The following is a 15,469-nucleotide window of genomic DNA, read 5'->3' on the forward strand; positions in this document are numbered from 1 at the left end:
CTGCCTCCAGAACTTTGAGATATTTTTCTTATTTTCATAGCGACAATAATAATAAAAAGAAAGGTCCCCTAATTTTGTTTTTTATTTTATTTTCCCCTTTCGAGTTAATACGGGACAGCAAGCCTTCAAAGTGGGTCACAGAGACACAGAAACATCTTCAATTCCTCCATCCTGACCTCATAAAGACAAGTCTCTCCAATGTCCTGCTTGAAATATAAGAAAATATGAACATTTATGGAACATATATATGAAAATATGGATGAAAACGTCCGTGTCTTTCCAGTAAGGAGATCTCTAAGATCATGAAGAGCTCCTACCTGCGCGGGCTCAACATGGCCTCCTTCTTCTGCGCCAGCAAGATCATCCTCTTCGTCACGTTCACCCTCTACGTCCTGCTGGGAAACACCATCTCAGCCAGCCGCGTGTTTGTCACCGTGTCGCTGTACACCGCCGTGCGCCTCACCGTCACGCTCTTCTTCCCCAGCGCCATCGAGAAGCTGTTCGAGAGCCGCGTCAGCATCCGAAGGATTCAGGTGAGGAAGCCAAGTGGATTTGGTGATTAGCAAATTTGAACTATGGAACTGTAAGAACCAGGATTGGAATTTTATTTTTATTTTAAACTCGTGACTTTCTAGCAACTTGTATTTGGGTTTTTTATATCGTCTTGAACAGTTTCAGATCGGTGTTTCCACAGCGCTTCCTGCAGGCTGAAGCTTTTCCGTAAACACGTGAGCCTGATTCAATCCATAACTGCGTTCCCCCCTCACCCACCAAGCCCGCCACCGCCGTTTTAAAGTCCAGAGTAAAACTGAAAATAGTTAACCGGTCCTTCTGCATGACTCATTAAAGCAAGTGCAGCTGTGGTTCTGAAGAGCTCAGCTGAGTCCTAAAAGCCACTTTAGTTTTCTAACCTGAAAAGAAGAAGCCGTAAAGTTTTAGTGCAGGTTGAAGCACATGCAGCGATAAGGATCCAGAACACCTTTGTCTTCACCTGTAAGCACTTTCTCAGGTTTATGGGTTCCAGTTAACTAAGCAAAAGGTCATTTGAGGTCAAAACGTCTCTTTAAACGTCCGCATTTTCTGCTTTTTGAAGACAACATCTGATGGGTTTGGGGGGTTCTCGAACTCGGGTTCGTTCAGATCTTTTTACAGAACCGATTTCCATTGTTTTCCATGAAGGAGTTCCTGCTGCTGGATGAGATCACCAAAGGCGGGTCGGCTCTGCCGCCAGAGGACAAGAAGGAAAATTCAGTGGAGCTCCAGAATCTCACCTGCTACTGGGATAAGGTCAGAGGTCACGAGGCTAAACATTCAAAAACCTTCACGGAGGAAGGAAGATATGATAGAAGTAAAACTGTGTGCAATGCTAATAGCCATTTTATTAGAGATTTACTGACAATAAACCTGATAAAATTATCAAATACATCATTATTTCAACCACTGAAGACATTATTTGCTAATTTTATTGATCAATCGATTCATAAATTATAATAAACCCTGAGTAACTGGGGATGAACAATATCTAAATAAACTGACTTTCAGATCCAGAAATGTTATATTTAAACTTTTTACTTTTTGTATCTTAAAGAATTTCTAAGAATTAAATAGTTGTTTTTAGTTCCAAATAAACTAATTTCATCACAATTAAAAGTAGCTTTTTCTTTTTTTATTAAAAGAAAGCAAATGGCTCAATAATAGTTTTTTCCACTCGTAATCCTCTCACACTACCTTATTAAGGTGGAGCAGTTTGTTGTTGTTTACAAAAGTTACCCATGATGCCACATGTTGGCAGTTATCTGGTTATCAGCCATAAAATAATTCAACAATTGAATCTACATCAGGTTTAGTCAGAGAAACATCCAGATGTTGGAATAGTTGGAACAGTATTCTTCATCCATCCAGTCTCCAAATCTCCATCATTTTTTAGATGCTGATGTTCAGGAGGGAATATCTGCACCTCATTAAACGCTCATTTAAAGCAGAAAATATAGACAAACGAGTCCAGTTGAACCCTTCTGAGATGCTGTTTTGGAGAATCTTAAACAGTTTAATGATACTGATGTTTTGTTGTCTCACAATGAGGAATTCAGCGTCCCTCACCTGGACTCCCTCACCCCCTACAAAAGGCTTTAAATTCCTTAGCAACCAAACTGTTCATATTTAACTCCAAACGCATATTTTATTTGTTTGAGGTTTTCAATTTCTTAGCAACTGAGGGTGGGGCAATAGTGACAGTACATGTTGTGAATCGTATGGTTTACGACACGGTAAGGTGCCTTACGGAACTATTCAACGACAAAATATGGAACTATTTTACGACAAAAGACGCTTCACGGGTCCAACAAACATGGAGGAAGATGACATTAGACGCATTTCAGAGCAGAATAATTTAAAGAACTTGGTAGTCAGCCAGGTGTCAGTTGGAGAGGATCTGTGATGCCATCCCAGACAGAATGGTGATGGGCTAACGGGTTCATCTTGTGGTGATTTGGTCAACAAATGCAGACATCACCACCAGAAAGGTTTTTGGTGCGTGCCACCGCACAAAGGTTAAACGCTAAATGGAAATGAGCGTGTCTTGGCCATCGCTACACCGGCTCACAACACAAATACCATAGACACCTGGCGTTTGCACGACTGTGCATGGCCTAGGGAAGATAAGCGGACCTAAAAGGAGCCTGGCCACTGTTGGAGACCAGCATCAATTTGAGATGGGCCACAATTGGAAGATAAACGGTAGGCCAAAACTAAGGACCTGTGGGGCAGTGTTAGAGTGGTCGACCTCTGACTGGAAGGTCGGAGGTTTGGTTCCCTCCTTACCTTCTCGTGTCCTAAAGACGCCACATCTGTCGTGGTGATCGTGGGTCATGACCATCATTATCTTGTGGGTGAATGAGAATATGACTGCAAAAGCTCTTAAGGTAGACAAATAGAAGTATACGCCATTTACCTTCTACTTAAAAAAAAAAGAAAAAAGTGGCAATTTGTTGCTTACAGATGTGGATTCCAAACCGATTTAGAGCACCCTTGTGCCCCCTCATGAGGAGACGGATTGGGGGGGGTGTGGTTTTGGCACAACACCTATGTGGACACGACATAGTTGATTTATCACCTGTGCAAGGACCAGAACCAAGATACAGATTAAACAGGCTAAAGCCACAAAAGTGCCGACATCACCAAAATGTTTAGATGCTGCATCCTGATGCTGTGAGTTACGGCAACATATTACATTATTTTAAAAGTAGATGCTAGCATGAATAAAACAAAGTTCAGAATAAAAAAAAAAAAAGTATTTATTAGTATTTATTAGCCAAAAAGCTTTGTCTATACATAAAACTAAAAAAATACCTAAAGACACACATTTATTTTAGAAAATCAGGATTTTTGCGTTTTTTTAAAGAATCTAGAATAATTTAATTTGTCTTTTCTTACAGAATTTGGACGCTCCGACTCTTCAGAACGTCTCCTTCACTCTGAAGTCAAACCAGCTGCTGGCCGTAATCGGACCCGTCGGCGCCGGAAAGGTCAGAGTCTGAACATTTCAAGTGTTTACAGATTTCTCCCCCTACTGGTTTCCGCTCACGTCTCTCCCGCCGCATCTCCAGTCGTCCCTGCTGAGCGCTATCCTGGGGGAGCTTCCTGCTGAGAAAGGGGTGCTGAAGGTCAAAGGTCAGATGACGTACGCCGCCCAGCAGCCGTGGGTCTTTCCTGGAACCATTCGCAGCAATATCCTTTTCGGGAAAGACTTTGACCAGCAGAAGTACGACATGGTGATAAAAGCCTGCGCCTTAAAAAGGGTGAGGCTTTTCAAAATAAGTGCTGAAATGTTAACAAAACATAAAAGTCTGATTTGACTTCTTTGATTACATTTTTAAGTTAAGTAGAAACCAAATTTACGCATTTTTTAAATTGTTGCTTCCCTTTTGACACAAATTTAAATGAATTATTAATATTATGGAAATACTTGCTCAACCATGAAGATCAATGACCTCTTTGAAGATCTTTTACTTTATCATTTCCTTCTTCTCCTCTCAACACCTTTGTTTACTTGACCCATTTATTGGAAACGTCCATAATGGATGTGTAGGTTTTTATTTTTGATAAAATGACACAGCCATAAACGAGTTGTAAATCACGATGGAGTTGTTCATTGTTGTGAAATAATATGCTGACGACTCCACTCACTTCAGTGGGAGATGGATGGATCTTTGTGATCAAACAAACCAAAAACTAAGGTTTGGTCTGGTTTAAAACCTAAAGTGGAGCCCAGTGTACTTCACAGTGTAACCACTAGAGGGTTCGTCTTGAACATAACTTTTTGCTTGAAGGTAAAATTGAATTATATCAGAAAAGCACACGCTTTGGCTGCAACAGATTAAAGAAAACCTTCAACAATTTTCTACGTTAAGCAGTTGTTGATGTTATACAAACTTGTGTGGCACGTTTAAGAACATGCAGAATCCGGGTTTTATGAATGCGTTTTTAGCATACGATGTTCACACTGGACTGCCGCAACCCGATAATAGCGCACGTACTCGCAGCTGGAAGAGACTTGGTTAGAAATGTTGAAGCGGGGTTTTTCTTTTTCAGTACATTAACGGCTTTAGATGAGGTGAGAGTTAAGTTGACCGCCGGCCCGCCAGGTGGTTTGTTGCGGCCCACACATGAAGAGTAAAAATCATAAGGATGTTTAAAAAAGAAAGCAAGTTTCTAGTCCATTCCTGTGGCGAGTTATGACTTTTTAAAGAAATAACCGAAATGCGCAATTCCGCCACTAGGGGGAGCAAAGGAAAAGCAAAACAGGTGAGACAGCATATCTCTGCATTTGCCAAAAGCAAAACATAACAGCTCCACGTCTAGATAAGATGCAGTTTGGTTCCCTGTGAGCCTTACCGCTGTTATCTTGCTATAAGGATGATCATTATCGACACCTTAATGACCAAAATGTTGTCAAAAAGTGAAGTAGAATGAAGAGCTTTCCAGTATAAATGGACAGAGTTTTTTCTTTCTTTCACGAAGCTGAATGCAAAACCCAAATGCTTTTATGTCATCAACAGGTCGCAGTGCTCAAAAATATAAAATTCAGCACCACTAAGAGACTCACCATAAAGAAAAGTTTCTGGATTGCTTCAGTGTCAGATGTAAAATATTCAGTCTGTATAAAATTGAATAGACCAACTTTTTTTTTAATTGAAATTAATTTATATGAGATCCATTGGCCCCAAGTGATTAGGATACTATTTTGGTTGAAGCATTTTTCCCAATTGAGTAAAAAAACGAAAACAAAGCTGTTATTTCGCTTTTACGTTACTGGTCCGGCCCGCTTGAGATCCGATGGGCTGAATGCGGCCCCCGAACCAAAATGAGTTTGACACCCCTGGTCTAGATTTTCCCGCACCAGTAGCAAGCAGAACCTCAAACCTGCCGCTATTTGGCAACGCTGCTGGTCTTTAATGTAGTTGGGGGGAAAAAGTACCCTCCCTTTATCTATTACTTTCAAAAAGTGAAGGTTAGCCTCATCGTCGGTCTCCTTGCCATCAGAGTCCTCAGACGATGGCTCTATTCCTCCTCTATCTGAAAATCAGCTAAAGTGCCTGATCTCCATTCAAGTTCCGCCTCAATTTTTAAAGTATCTTATCTAGAAACTAAAAATGGTTGCCGTATTATTTCTGTTACTCCATAAAATCTCAACCACAGCGCAGTAAAACAAGTTGAAGCCCATTTTCAACGTCGGTTTCTTTGCTCTGATGTCATAGCCGTGCAGCAGGACGCCCTCAGACGGTGGAAGAGTTTCTCCGTACTTTGGGAAACCTGAGGTAGAGTCTGTTGTTTTTGTTCAGGACCTGGAGCTTCTTCCAGGCGGCGACCAGACGGTGATCGGAGACCGAGGAGCCACGCTCAGCGGAGGACAGAAAGCTCGCGTCAACCTGGCCAGGTTTGAGTTCACCTCAGATGGAGGCCGATGAAAGTAAACCAGATGTGTGAGAGTCTGTGCTAATGCAGAGGAGCTTCTGCTTCTAGAGCCGTGTATCAGGAAGCAGACGTGTACCTGCTGGACGATCCGTTAAGCGCCGTGGACGCCGAGGTTGGGAGGCATTTGTTTGAAAAGTGAGTTCAACAAACTCTCCTCTTATCAGGTTTGACCCAGTATGTTTAACGTGTGTGCGGAGAGATGGAAGCATGGAAGCTTTGAAAAAAAGAAACTTTATTTACTAAAGTCTGTGTTCAGAGATCCACTCTAGAGCTTCTAAACCAAGTTAAAGACCAACAGGTTCAAGTTTTCTACAATCAAGAAGCTAAACGAGCCCCACATGATTATGTTCCCACCGCCATGTTTGGAGAGAGATTAAAGCTTTAAAAAAACTTCATTTAGCCCCTATAATGGTAACAGTCCACCTGATTCTTTTCTTCTTTATTCATCACATAAGTGAAATCTTTGGTCCTTAAAGTCTAGCTGCTAAAATCACTCAAGATTTTGAATAATTTTAACTAGAATAAACCAACACAAGAAGTTTTGTTTGTTTGGATGACTTTGATTTTGCTCCACTGCTTCTTGAAGTGCAATAATATGGGGCATTTTGATTCAATTTCTTCCAGTTGAAGGCAAAACTCAGCTCTACATTCTTTACACACCCAAAAGGGGGCTTCATTTGTTAGAAAACACTCCATTTTTGATCTCCCCAGAAGAAAGTCTGAATGCAAACAGGATGATGTGAATAAATGACAAATGATGTATGTATAAAACAAAGCACAGAAGTAGCAGTTTGGCTGAAGCAAATCTTTTTATTTGTAGGAACAAACTTACAACAATACCAAAAAGTTCATTGGAAAAAAAAACTCTACTTTCATTATCCCGATAAAAGTAATCATACGCTTTTCGCTTTAACCTTTTCAAACAGGTTAGACTTACTGCATCTGAGATAAAGACCAAGCCTGTGTCGACTCCTCCAAATATCTGGCAGTTCTCCTCTTCCTCATTGAATGTGTTTTCACAACCCTTTTTTATTGCCAAACCAGCTACAAACGATCTACTTTTCCTCCATCAACTCTCCGTCGCCTTTTTGCTGATCCTTTCATCGCCCCGACAACCGCTGGGACTACTGTCAAGTGTTGCATGTCAGTGTAAAGCTGCTTTTCTCAGCTTTGAAATGACTTTGCTAGCTAGCGTAAACGGTGGAAGAGTCACGGTAGTTCAAAGAGTGGTTCGGGGTTAAAGTCTGCGTCAGAGATGGAGGTTCAAAACCAAGTCAAATATATAAACAGGTTCGTGTTTAAAAAAGAAAGTGATTACATTTACCAGAAGCAGCTAAATGATCTCCACATGATTATGTTCCCACCACCGTGTTTCACTGTGGGAACACTTTTTAACAGAGTTGTGCCTCTTTACAAATGTAATGAAACTAATAGTTGAAACAGATTTTTCAGAAATCTTTTTTCCAGCCCTTTGTTTAAAGCCCTGTGTGTTTGTGCATCAGGTGCATCTGCGGCGTGCTGAAGAAGAAGCCGCGCGTCCTCGTCACCCACCAGCTGCAGTACCTGACGGAGGCCGACCAGATCCTCATCCTCAAAGAGGTTCCACGCTTTTCTCATTTTCATGCTAAGCTAATATTGTTATGAAATATGCCTGAAGCTTTGTGTTAACTTTGAAGCTTAACAGCATCAGAATCATCAAAACTGTTTGATTGGATTGTTTTTAGAGCCTTTTCCGCCCGGCAACAGCCTTAAACTGAAAAAAATCAGTGGAACAATGGTTTTTTTTAGTCTAAATCTTAACATCTCAGTCACAAACCATTACAAAGCTCTATATTACCGAATTTTCCGGACCATAGAGCGCACCTGATAACAAACATTACGTTTTTAAAGGACAAACCATTTTGTACATACATAAGCCGCACCTGTTTATAAGCCGCATGTGCCCACATTGAAACATGTGTTGTAGATTGAGGATGTGTATGTGCTGAAACCACGCGCGTGTTTAAGAAGGAGCTGCAGCGCAAGAGGGAGTGAGAGCAAGAGCAGCCAAAGTGTGTAGGGGCTGTGTGTTTATGTTTGTTATACAGAGTGACAGAGAACTGTAATAAAAGAAGGTTTCCCCCAGACGAACGATGAATGATTCTTTATTAACCGGCTCTGGAGGCTCTGAGGTTCTGAACGGGGAAATGAACAACCGAAGGAAAATCCGCCTTCAGCGGAGAGGGAAGAAAGAAAAAAGTAATCGCAGGAAAGGTTCAAAACATGATATATTTACAAAGAAAGACGGTACACAGGAAGAGTTTTCAAAGTTTTAATAATATACCTGAGCTTTGCTTTCCAAACATTGCCAGTGACGCGGCAGTAACACGGCAGAAATATGGTAGTAACAGGGCTGGTTAAAAAAACACACTGGTAAAAGTCACTGAGAGCTTTCTTCATCTTCCTCCTGTGCACTGAAACCATGGAAGTCTTCCTCCTCAGTGTGGGATTGGAATCGCGTCAGACATTTTTCGCCACACTCTCTCTCAGTCCCTCCTAGTTGTTGCTGTCAGTGTCACTCTCATCCAGAGGCAAATTCACTCCTGATCTTGCGCTGTCCTCTCCGTCACGCAGCAGACCGGCTTTTCCAAACCCGTTGGTGATGGTGAATTTTTTCACACTGCTTTTAACTTGAAAAGTGCGTCATATGCATTTCTTCTTGATTTTGCATGATGAGAGTCTGTTCGTGCTATTCATTCACAAAGCAGGAATTTACATTAAACTTGCGTTTTCCTCAACACATATTATACTGTATTCCCCCCTCACTCTTACCTTTTCTGCTCGAGCACCCCCTAGTGGCCGTTAAAAAAATGCATTGAAAAAACAGGCATAAATTAGCCCCATCATTGAATAAGATGCAGGGGGAGCCGGTTTAACTCGTGCTGGTTTGCAGCACCTTCCAACCGTGAAACCAGGGTTCGACTCCGGGTTGCTTCCCTTCTCTACCTATGTGCCGGTCCCAAACCCGGTTGCTTTGAGAGGGTTGCATCAGGAAGGGCATCCGGCGTAAAACATTGCCAAGTTTACCATCCGACTTGTTCGCTGTGGAGACCCCTGATGGGAAAAGCCAAAAGGGAAACAACATTGAATAAGATGCAGGGTTGAAAGCGTGTGACATAAGTAGCAGCTTATAATCTGGAAATTACGGTACTTGTATGGAACATTTCTCCATTTTTAGCTGTAGACACCTTCTGACTCACTTGGGAAAAATCTTGAAATCTGTGTTTGCGTCAGGGTCACATGGTGGCGAAGGGAACGTACACGGAGCTGCTGCAGTCTGGGCTGGACTTCGCCTCGTTGCTGAAGAAGGAAGAGGAGGAAGAGGAGCAGCAGCTGCTGCCAAAGGACTTCTCAATAAGAGAGAGGAGTCTGTCCCAGATTTCGGCGCTCTCCCAGACCTCATCCGTCCAGTCGGTCAAAGATGGAGACCAGCTGCCGGTTGGTGCTTTCATGGTTCCTAATGCTGCCAACAATCTGCTCTTCATCAGGACTCGACGCCACTGAAATAATAACAGAAACATCAGATAGGATCAAACTGAATGAGAGGAAATGCTCAAATATGTATAGAAATACTCTGCAAACACTTATTAAGGCACATTTTTGTGCCTCCTGCATGAAAAAAACATGGCAGCTACAGAACATGTCAAAACTCTTTCATGTTTCAAAAAAATTATGTTTTTACCAAAAGGCTTTCATAAACTGCTCTGAAAAAAGTACAGAAAGCGGTTAGTTATTTAGTTAGTTTATTCAAAAGCTTCAGGTCTCACAAATTCTGTTTATTTGAAAGGCGTTAAAGGATGGTTTTATAGGTTATTAGTGTTTCACTAAAAAGACCTGACCGTCACATAAGTCCAGCCAGTTTTTTAACTTTTAGTTATAAAAATGGTAAAAAAGTGGATCTTCTAACTATAAAAAATTAAGCTTTAGTGTTCAAGGGTCATTTGGAGTATAAGTTATGTTGACTCTTATTTAAATCAAACTGTTGCAGTGAAATGGAAATGATGATTTTAGATGTTTTTCTATTTGTTCATGGATGGCAAGTTATATTGTCATCGCAATATTGATCACTAATATCACAAATCACTAGTTGTCCTCATATCGTGACATTAAATATTGGATTGATTCTGCTTTATTTACAACTATATTCCTTGGGTTGTTTATCTTTTTTAGTGGATGTTTGCCGTTGAAATGACCCTTTTTTTCTGCTCCCAGGCCGAGACGGTCCAGATGGTTCCAGAGGAGAGTCGCGGCCAGGGAACCATCGGAATCAAACTGTACCTCAAGTACCTGCGGGCCGGAGCCAACGTGGCCGTCCTGCTGTTTGTGATTCTGCTCAACATCCTCGCTCAGGTGCAAAACACAAACTTCAAGCCCTTAGAGACCCACTGCAATTATCTTTTGATCTGTTGTAAACGTGTTTTCAGTGGTCTTTTAGTTTTGATGATTCTGTTTTTACCCAAAATCAAAAAAGCTGTGTTGTTTTCTAGGACATAGTTTCTGCAGAGCGGCATGAGTTCATTAGAATCTTTTAATAAAAAAATTTCTTATAAAAAAATTCCTCCCTCATCTTGACAGTTTAAACCAGGGGTCGGCAACCTTTTTTACTCAAAGAGCCATTTGGGACCGCCCCTAATGAAAAGAAAGCACTCGGATCCACAACCCGTTTTGACATCATTATATATATTATGCATGTATATATTATTCAAAGGTGCTTATTACGTCGATCGCGATCGACCGGTCGATCTTCAATGACATGAGTGTAGATCGCGGGCCATAAAAGATTTAAAAAAAAAAGTACTTCTTTAAAATCCACCAGCCAATCAAAATCCTCACTGAGAAGTACGGGACTTGATTGACATGTAGATTGGCCAATCGGACATCGTCTGAAGCATACATCGCTGCAAATGCACATTGTGTTCTTTAAAGGATGATACCGCGGCCGCGTTGGGAGGAGCTACTGGTTCTGGTCTGATCGCTGCATGGAGCGATGTGTTTGTCAATGCATGGTAGACACTGAGAATGTGGAGAGATCAGGTTTATTATTTTGAAGAGTTCTACTTGGTAATCATGTTTCCATGTTTGAGTTCATAAAATCATCCCAGAGAAAGTCTCTGCTTGAACTCCCGCAGGGAAAGCTGCGTCTCAATCTGACGCCCGTGTTTGCATCTCTCTGACAGAGTTTGAAGCCAAAGCCCCTCCTCCGCCTCTCCACCTGCTTTTCCTCTCTACCTGTTCACCTGTTCACATCCTCTGCAGCTGAGATTTGTTTCCCCCGCGCTCCTCAGTGTGTCCTACACAGAGAGCGCAAAATACGATCATAGCAGGATGACACGATAGTCGGGGCGCTCCAGCGCAGGACAAGGATGAAAGAGCCGGACGCAGGTTATAGCGGGGATAGAGCGGGTTAAGCAAATGAATGGAAGAAGGCGGCCCGCTGAAGAAATATTCAATATTGTACACATTTTATTATTAGTCTGAACTTTCTTTTATTTAGAAAAATCTTATTTTGCTAAATCAGTCCAGTATGAAAAAAAACATCAACTAAAGTTGTGTTGGGCAGTTTTTGGTTGGGTCTGGCGGTTTTCGGATGACTTTTGGGCTGGAAAACTGTGACTATATCTAGGAACACTAGCGCAAATTCTCTGCCATCAGCGAGTTGCTCTCTGCCCCGCAGCACGTCAAGTTCCCTGCAGAAGATCGGAGTGTTTATTGAAGCCGCCCCGCGTGTCTCCTCCTGCTATCAGCTCTACAGTTCTCGCCCGATAAATACGAGCTCATTACGAAGCTGTTTTTCACGTGGCACTCGCTTCGTGCGGAGCCAGCAGCGCCTTTGAAATGGCATGAAAAATGAACAAACTAAAATAAAATTTAATTATTATAAAATACTCATTATTTTCCAAAATCACAAGGAGCCACAACAGAAGGATGAAAGAGCCACATGTGTCTCCAGAGCCATGGGTTGCCGACCCCTGGTTTAAACCAAATAGATAAAGGAAAATGATGGAGTGGGAGGAGCTTGCCTAAACTACCGGTAGTTGAAAGCTCTGATTGGCTGCACACAATTTTCCCGTTAGCCACGCTTCTAAAGCATAAAAATACTTTTCATTAACAAAAACCAAACCTGGAATGTGTGCGTAACCATGGCAACAAGTACTCTTATTCATAGTCTCATTCATTTTGTTGGTGTAAAATGTACAGGGAATGTTAAACCCCTCCCCTTTTTGTAGCACCTCCCACACAGATGTTTTTCCTGTTTGTGGTTTTAGATAAAGTTATGACGATTGTCCAGTAACATCAAAGAAGCAAAAACATGAACTGGATTTCTTCCTGTTTGTCTTTTTAGGTTTCATACATCATGCAGGACTGGTGGCTGGCCTACTGGTAAACAACAACACTATAATAACAAGAGAGATGTTAGCAAAAAGCTAATGTAGCTCCTGACCTGGTTTGTTTGGACTGAGCAGGGCTGCAGAGCAAGAGAAACTGAACCTGAAGAACAGCAGCATCCCCAATGGACCAAACGCCACAGAGGAGCTGGATCTGAACCTCTACCTGGGCGTTTATGCAGGTATTGCATAAACTCCTCCCACTCTGGAGTCATGCTGGTTAGCATCGGTTAGCATGCTGTTTTCATCATTTTTCCCCCCCAGGCCTCACTGCTTCCACCATCATCTTCGGCTTCATGAGGAACCTCCTCCTGTTCAACGTTCTGGTGAGGTGCGCTCAGGCTCTGCACAACCGCATGTTCAACTCCATCCTCAAGACGCCCGTCAGGTTCTTTGACATCAACCCCATCGGTGAGCTGCTTTTCAATCCAACTTTATTAACAAAACACTTCTGAACAGTGATAAGGAGAGGAATGAGCACAAGCTGAAACCTGAGGGAAAACACGTGTATCTATGTTCTTCTTTGTGAAATTGATATTTCACATTTGTTCTTTAAATAAAAGATCACGAATAATAATAATGAAATAAACTTGATTTATATAGCATTTTTTGAAATCCAGATTACAAAGTGCTGTACAATTAATATAATACAAAATCAGGATTAAAAACAGTTTACAGGATGTAGAAATGAAACCCAGCACACACACGAATGCGGGATGTGAGGTTTGGCAGCACCGACTGATGTGAGGATGTTTGTTTCTGCAGGACGAGTGTTGAACAGGTTTTCCAAAGACATCGGTCAGCTGGACTCACTTCTGCCGCTGACGTTTGTGGACTTCGTTCAGGTTAGAAGTCTTAATGTTTTAATAATTTTTCCAATTTCATTATTTTATTCAAAATGTGAAACATTCGACAGAAAAGGTTTACAAATGGACGCACAACCTGACAAGTTTGTATTGAGCAACTAAAAAACCCCAAACCTTTTTTTGTTTGTTTTATAGGGAGATTGTCTCCATGTGCTTTTGTTTCTGTCATGGACTTCCTGTCTTTATTCTGTTGTTATTTTGATGCAGCAGAAGTTTTTTTTCTGAGGTACAAAAACAGTTAATGGGCTTTTATTGACTCTAAAACGACACTTCCTGTTATTTTAGCAGCAAAGTGAGGATCTTCCATGTTAGTTCACCTTAAATGGAAAATACTTTACGCTGGAATTTCTTTTTAGGATTTATTCAACAGAAAGTTGAGCTTTATTTTGAAAGGCTCTGTTGTCTGCAGGTGTTCCTGCAGATCCTGGGTGTCGTCGCCGTGGCCGCCTCCGTGATCCCATGGATCCTGATCCCCGTTGTCCCCCTGCTGTTGGTCTTCATCTTCCTGCGGCGATACTTCCTCAAAACATCCAGAGAGGTCAAACGGCTGGAGGGCACAAGTAAGCCCCCCCACCCCCCCTATGATGATGATAGGCCTGCATTTGCCCCCTCCTGACCTCCTCTTTCTGTCCTGCAGCTCGGAGTCCAGTCTTCTCCCACCTGTCCTCGTCCCTCCAGGGCCTCTGGACCATCCGGGCCTTCGGTGCCGAGGAGCGTTTCCAAAGAGAGTTCGATGCCCATCAGGACCTGCACTCAGGTGTGGACTCGCCCCTCAAGGGTTCAGAGTGAGGCCGCCTCACTGAGACTTTGTGATTCTGCACAGGAGCGTGGTTCCTCTTCCTCACCACGTCCCGCTGGTTTGCCGTCCGGCTCGATGGGATCTGCGCCATCTTCATCACCATCACCACCTTTGGCATCCTGCTGCTCCGAAACCGTAAGAAACACTGCAGGTCTCCACCAGGGGGCGCCACAACTTCTCCTGAACTCCATCTTTCTGTTTCCTCCTCAGAACTGGAAGCGGGTTCTGTCGGGCTGGCTCTGACCTACGCCGTCACGCTGATGGGCATGTTCCAGTGGGGCGTGAGGCAGAGCGCCGAGGTGGAGAACATGGTGAGTAGCAGAGCAGACGGCTGCGCAAACATCTGCAGCTGCAGACGATTGAATCCGCCTCTGTTTGCAGATGACCTCTGTGGAAAGAGTGGTGGAGTACACCGATCTCCAGAGCGAGGCACCCTGGGAAACCCAGAAGCGGCCTCCTCCTGATTGGCCGAGTAAAGGTTTGGTGACCTTTGACCAGGTCAGCTTCACCTACAGTGAGGACAGCCAGCCGGTGCTGCACAACCTCAAAGCCGTGTTCCGACCCCAGGAGAAGGTCAGGAACCTCCTTGACTTCACAGCACTTTCACCAACTTTCTCCCCCAGAACCACTTCCTCTGGTTTTCACAGTTAAAGCTTTTAGAGAATCCAAAAGAAACTAAACCAAAAAACTCCACAATATTTACTTTGAATGTTTAAAAATCTGATATCAGATGTAGTCCAACATGACGCGTTCCTCCTTCTCACAGATGGACGCGTCTGCAGGATCTGACATCCGTTTGTGTTTCAGGTCGGCATCGTGGGAAGAACCGGCGCCGGGAAAAGTTCTCTGGTTTCGGCTCTGTTCCGCCTGGCAGAACCTCAGGGGAAGATCTACATCGACGGCGTCGTCACATCTGAGATCGGCCTTCACGACCTGCGCCAGAAGATGTCCATCATCCCCCAGGTGACCCGCATCACTTGACTTCCTGTTCCAAGAAGGAGGCGCTCTTATTTTGGAAGCGTTGCCACATGTTTTTTTTTCCTAGAGAGTTTTTCAAAAACCTTATTGATGCATAAAAAGGAAACAACAATGTATTAAAAACTGAAGTCTGAGGAACAGAAGATGGATCGGTTTTTCATAGTGATATTAATTCACCAAATATTGAAATTTCCACCTGGGAATATATAACATGTATAAAGTCTTTGAATTAATGTCGAAATTACTTTTTTTTTTTTAAAATTCCAAAATAAAAGCTTCTGTCTTCAGGACCCGGTTCTGTTCACGGGAACAATGAGGAAAAACCTGGATCCTTTCCACCAACACTCAGATGAAGCTCTGTGGAACGCTCTAGATGAGGTCAGTGACGGTTCTTCCCCCTTTCCTCCTGTCCTGTTGGTCTCTCTGTG

General features: G+C 42.7%; 1 protein-coding gene across 6 annotated transcripts in view; it reads left to right on the forward strand.

Moving 5' to 3' along the window:
- The window catches only part of LOC101159411 (multidrug resistance-associated protein 4-like), a 142,385-nt gene that overhangs the window by 10,647 nt on the left and 116,269 nt on the right, over positions 1 to 15,469 (forward strand). For 3 of the 6 annotated variants that reach the window (XM_023963389.1, XM_023963383.1, XM_023963382.1), the window contains exons 8-22: positions 284 to 533; positions 1,180 to 1,287; positions 3,435 to 3,524; positions 3,606 to 3,797; positions 5,841 to 5,935; positions 6,022 to 6,108; positions 7,476 to 7,572; positions 9,247 to 9,450; positions 10,225 to 10,362; positions 12,356 to 12,393; positions 12,477 to 12,580; positions 12,663 to 12,809; positions 13,164 to 13,243; positions 13,674 to 13,824; positions 13,902 to 14,021. In XM_023963389.1, coding sequence (XP_023819157.1) covers positions 284 to 533; positions 1,180 to 1,287; positions 3,435 to 3,524; positions 3,606 to 3,797; positions 5,841 to 5,935; positions 6,022 to 6,108; positions 7,476 to 7,572; positions 9,247 to 9,450; positions 10,225 to 10,362; positions 12,356 to 12,393; positions 12,477 to 12,580; positions 12,663 to 12,809; positions 13,164 to 13,243; positions 13,674 to 13,824; positions 13,902 to 14,021 — 1,901 coding nt within the window. Of the gene's footprint in view, positions 1 to 283; positions 534 to 1,179; positions 1,288 to 3,434; positions 3,525 to 3,605; positions 3,798 to 5,840; positions 5,936 to 6,021; positions 6,109 to 7,475; positions 7,573 to 9,246; positions 9,451 to 10,224; positions 10,363 to 12,355; positions 12,394 to 12,476; positions 12,581 to 12,662; positions 12,810 to 13,163; positions 13,244 to 13,673; positions 13,825 to 13,901; positions 14,022 to 14,087; positions 14,199 to 14,273; positions 14,375 to 14,444; positions 14,637 to 14,870; positions 15,027 to 15,329; positions 15,420 to 15,469 lie in introns of all 6 variants that reach the window. The other 3 variants (XM_023963375.1, XM_023963378.1, XM_023963387.1) reach the window with 2 other exon arrangements.

This window comes from Oryzias latipes, chromosome 2 (assembly GCF_002234675.1).
Source record: "Oryzias latipes chromosome 2, ASM223467v1".
Classification (NCBI taxonomy): domain Eukaryota; kingdom Metazoa; phylum Chordata; class Actinopteri; order Beloniformes; family Adrianichthyidae; genus Oryzias; species Oryzias latipes.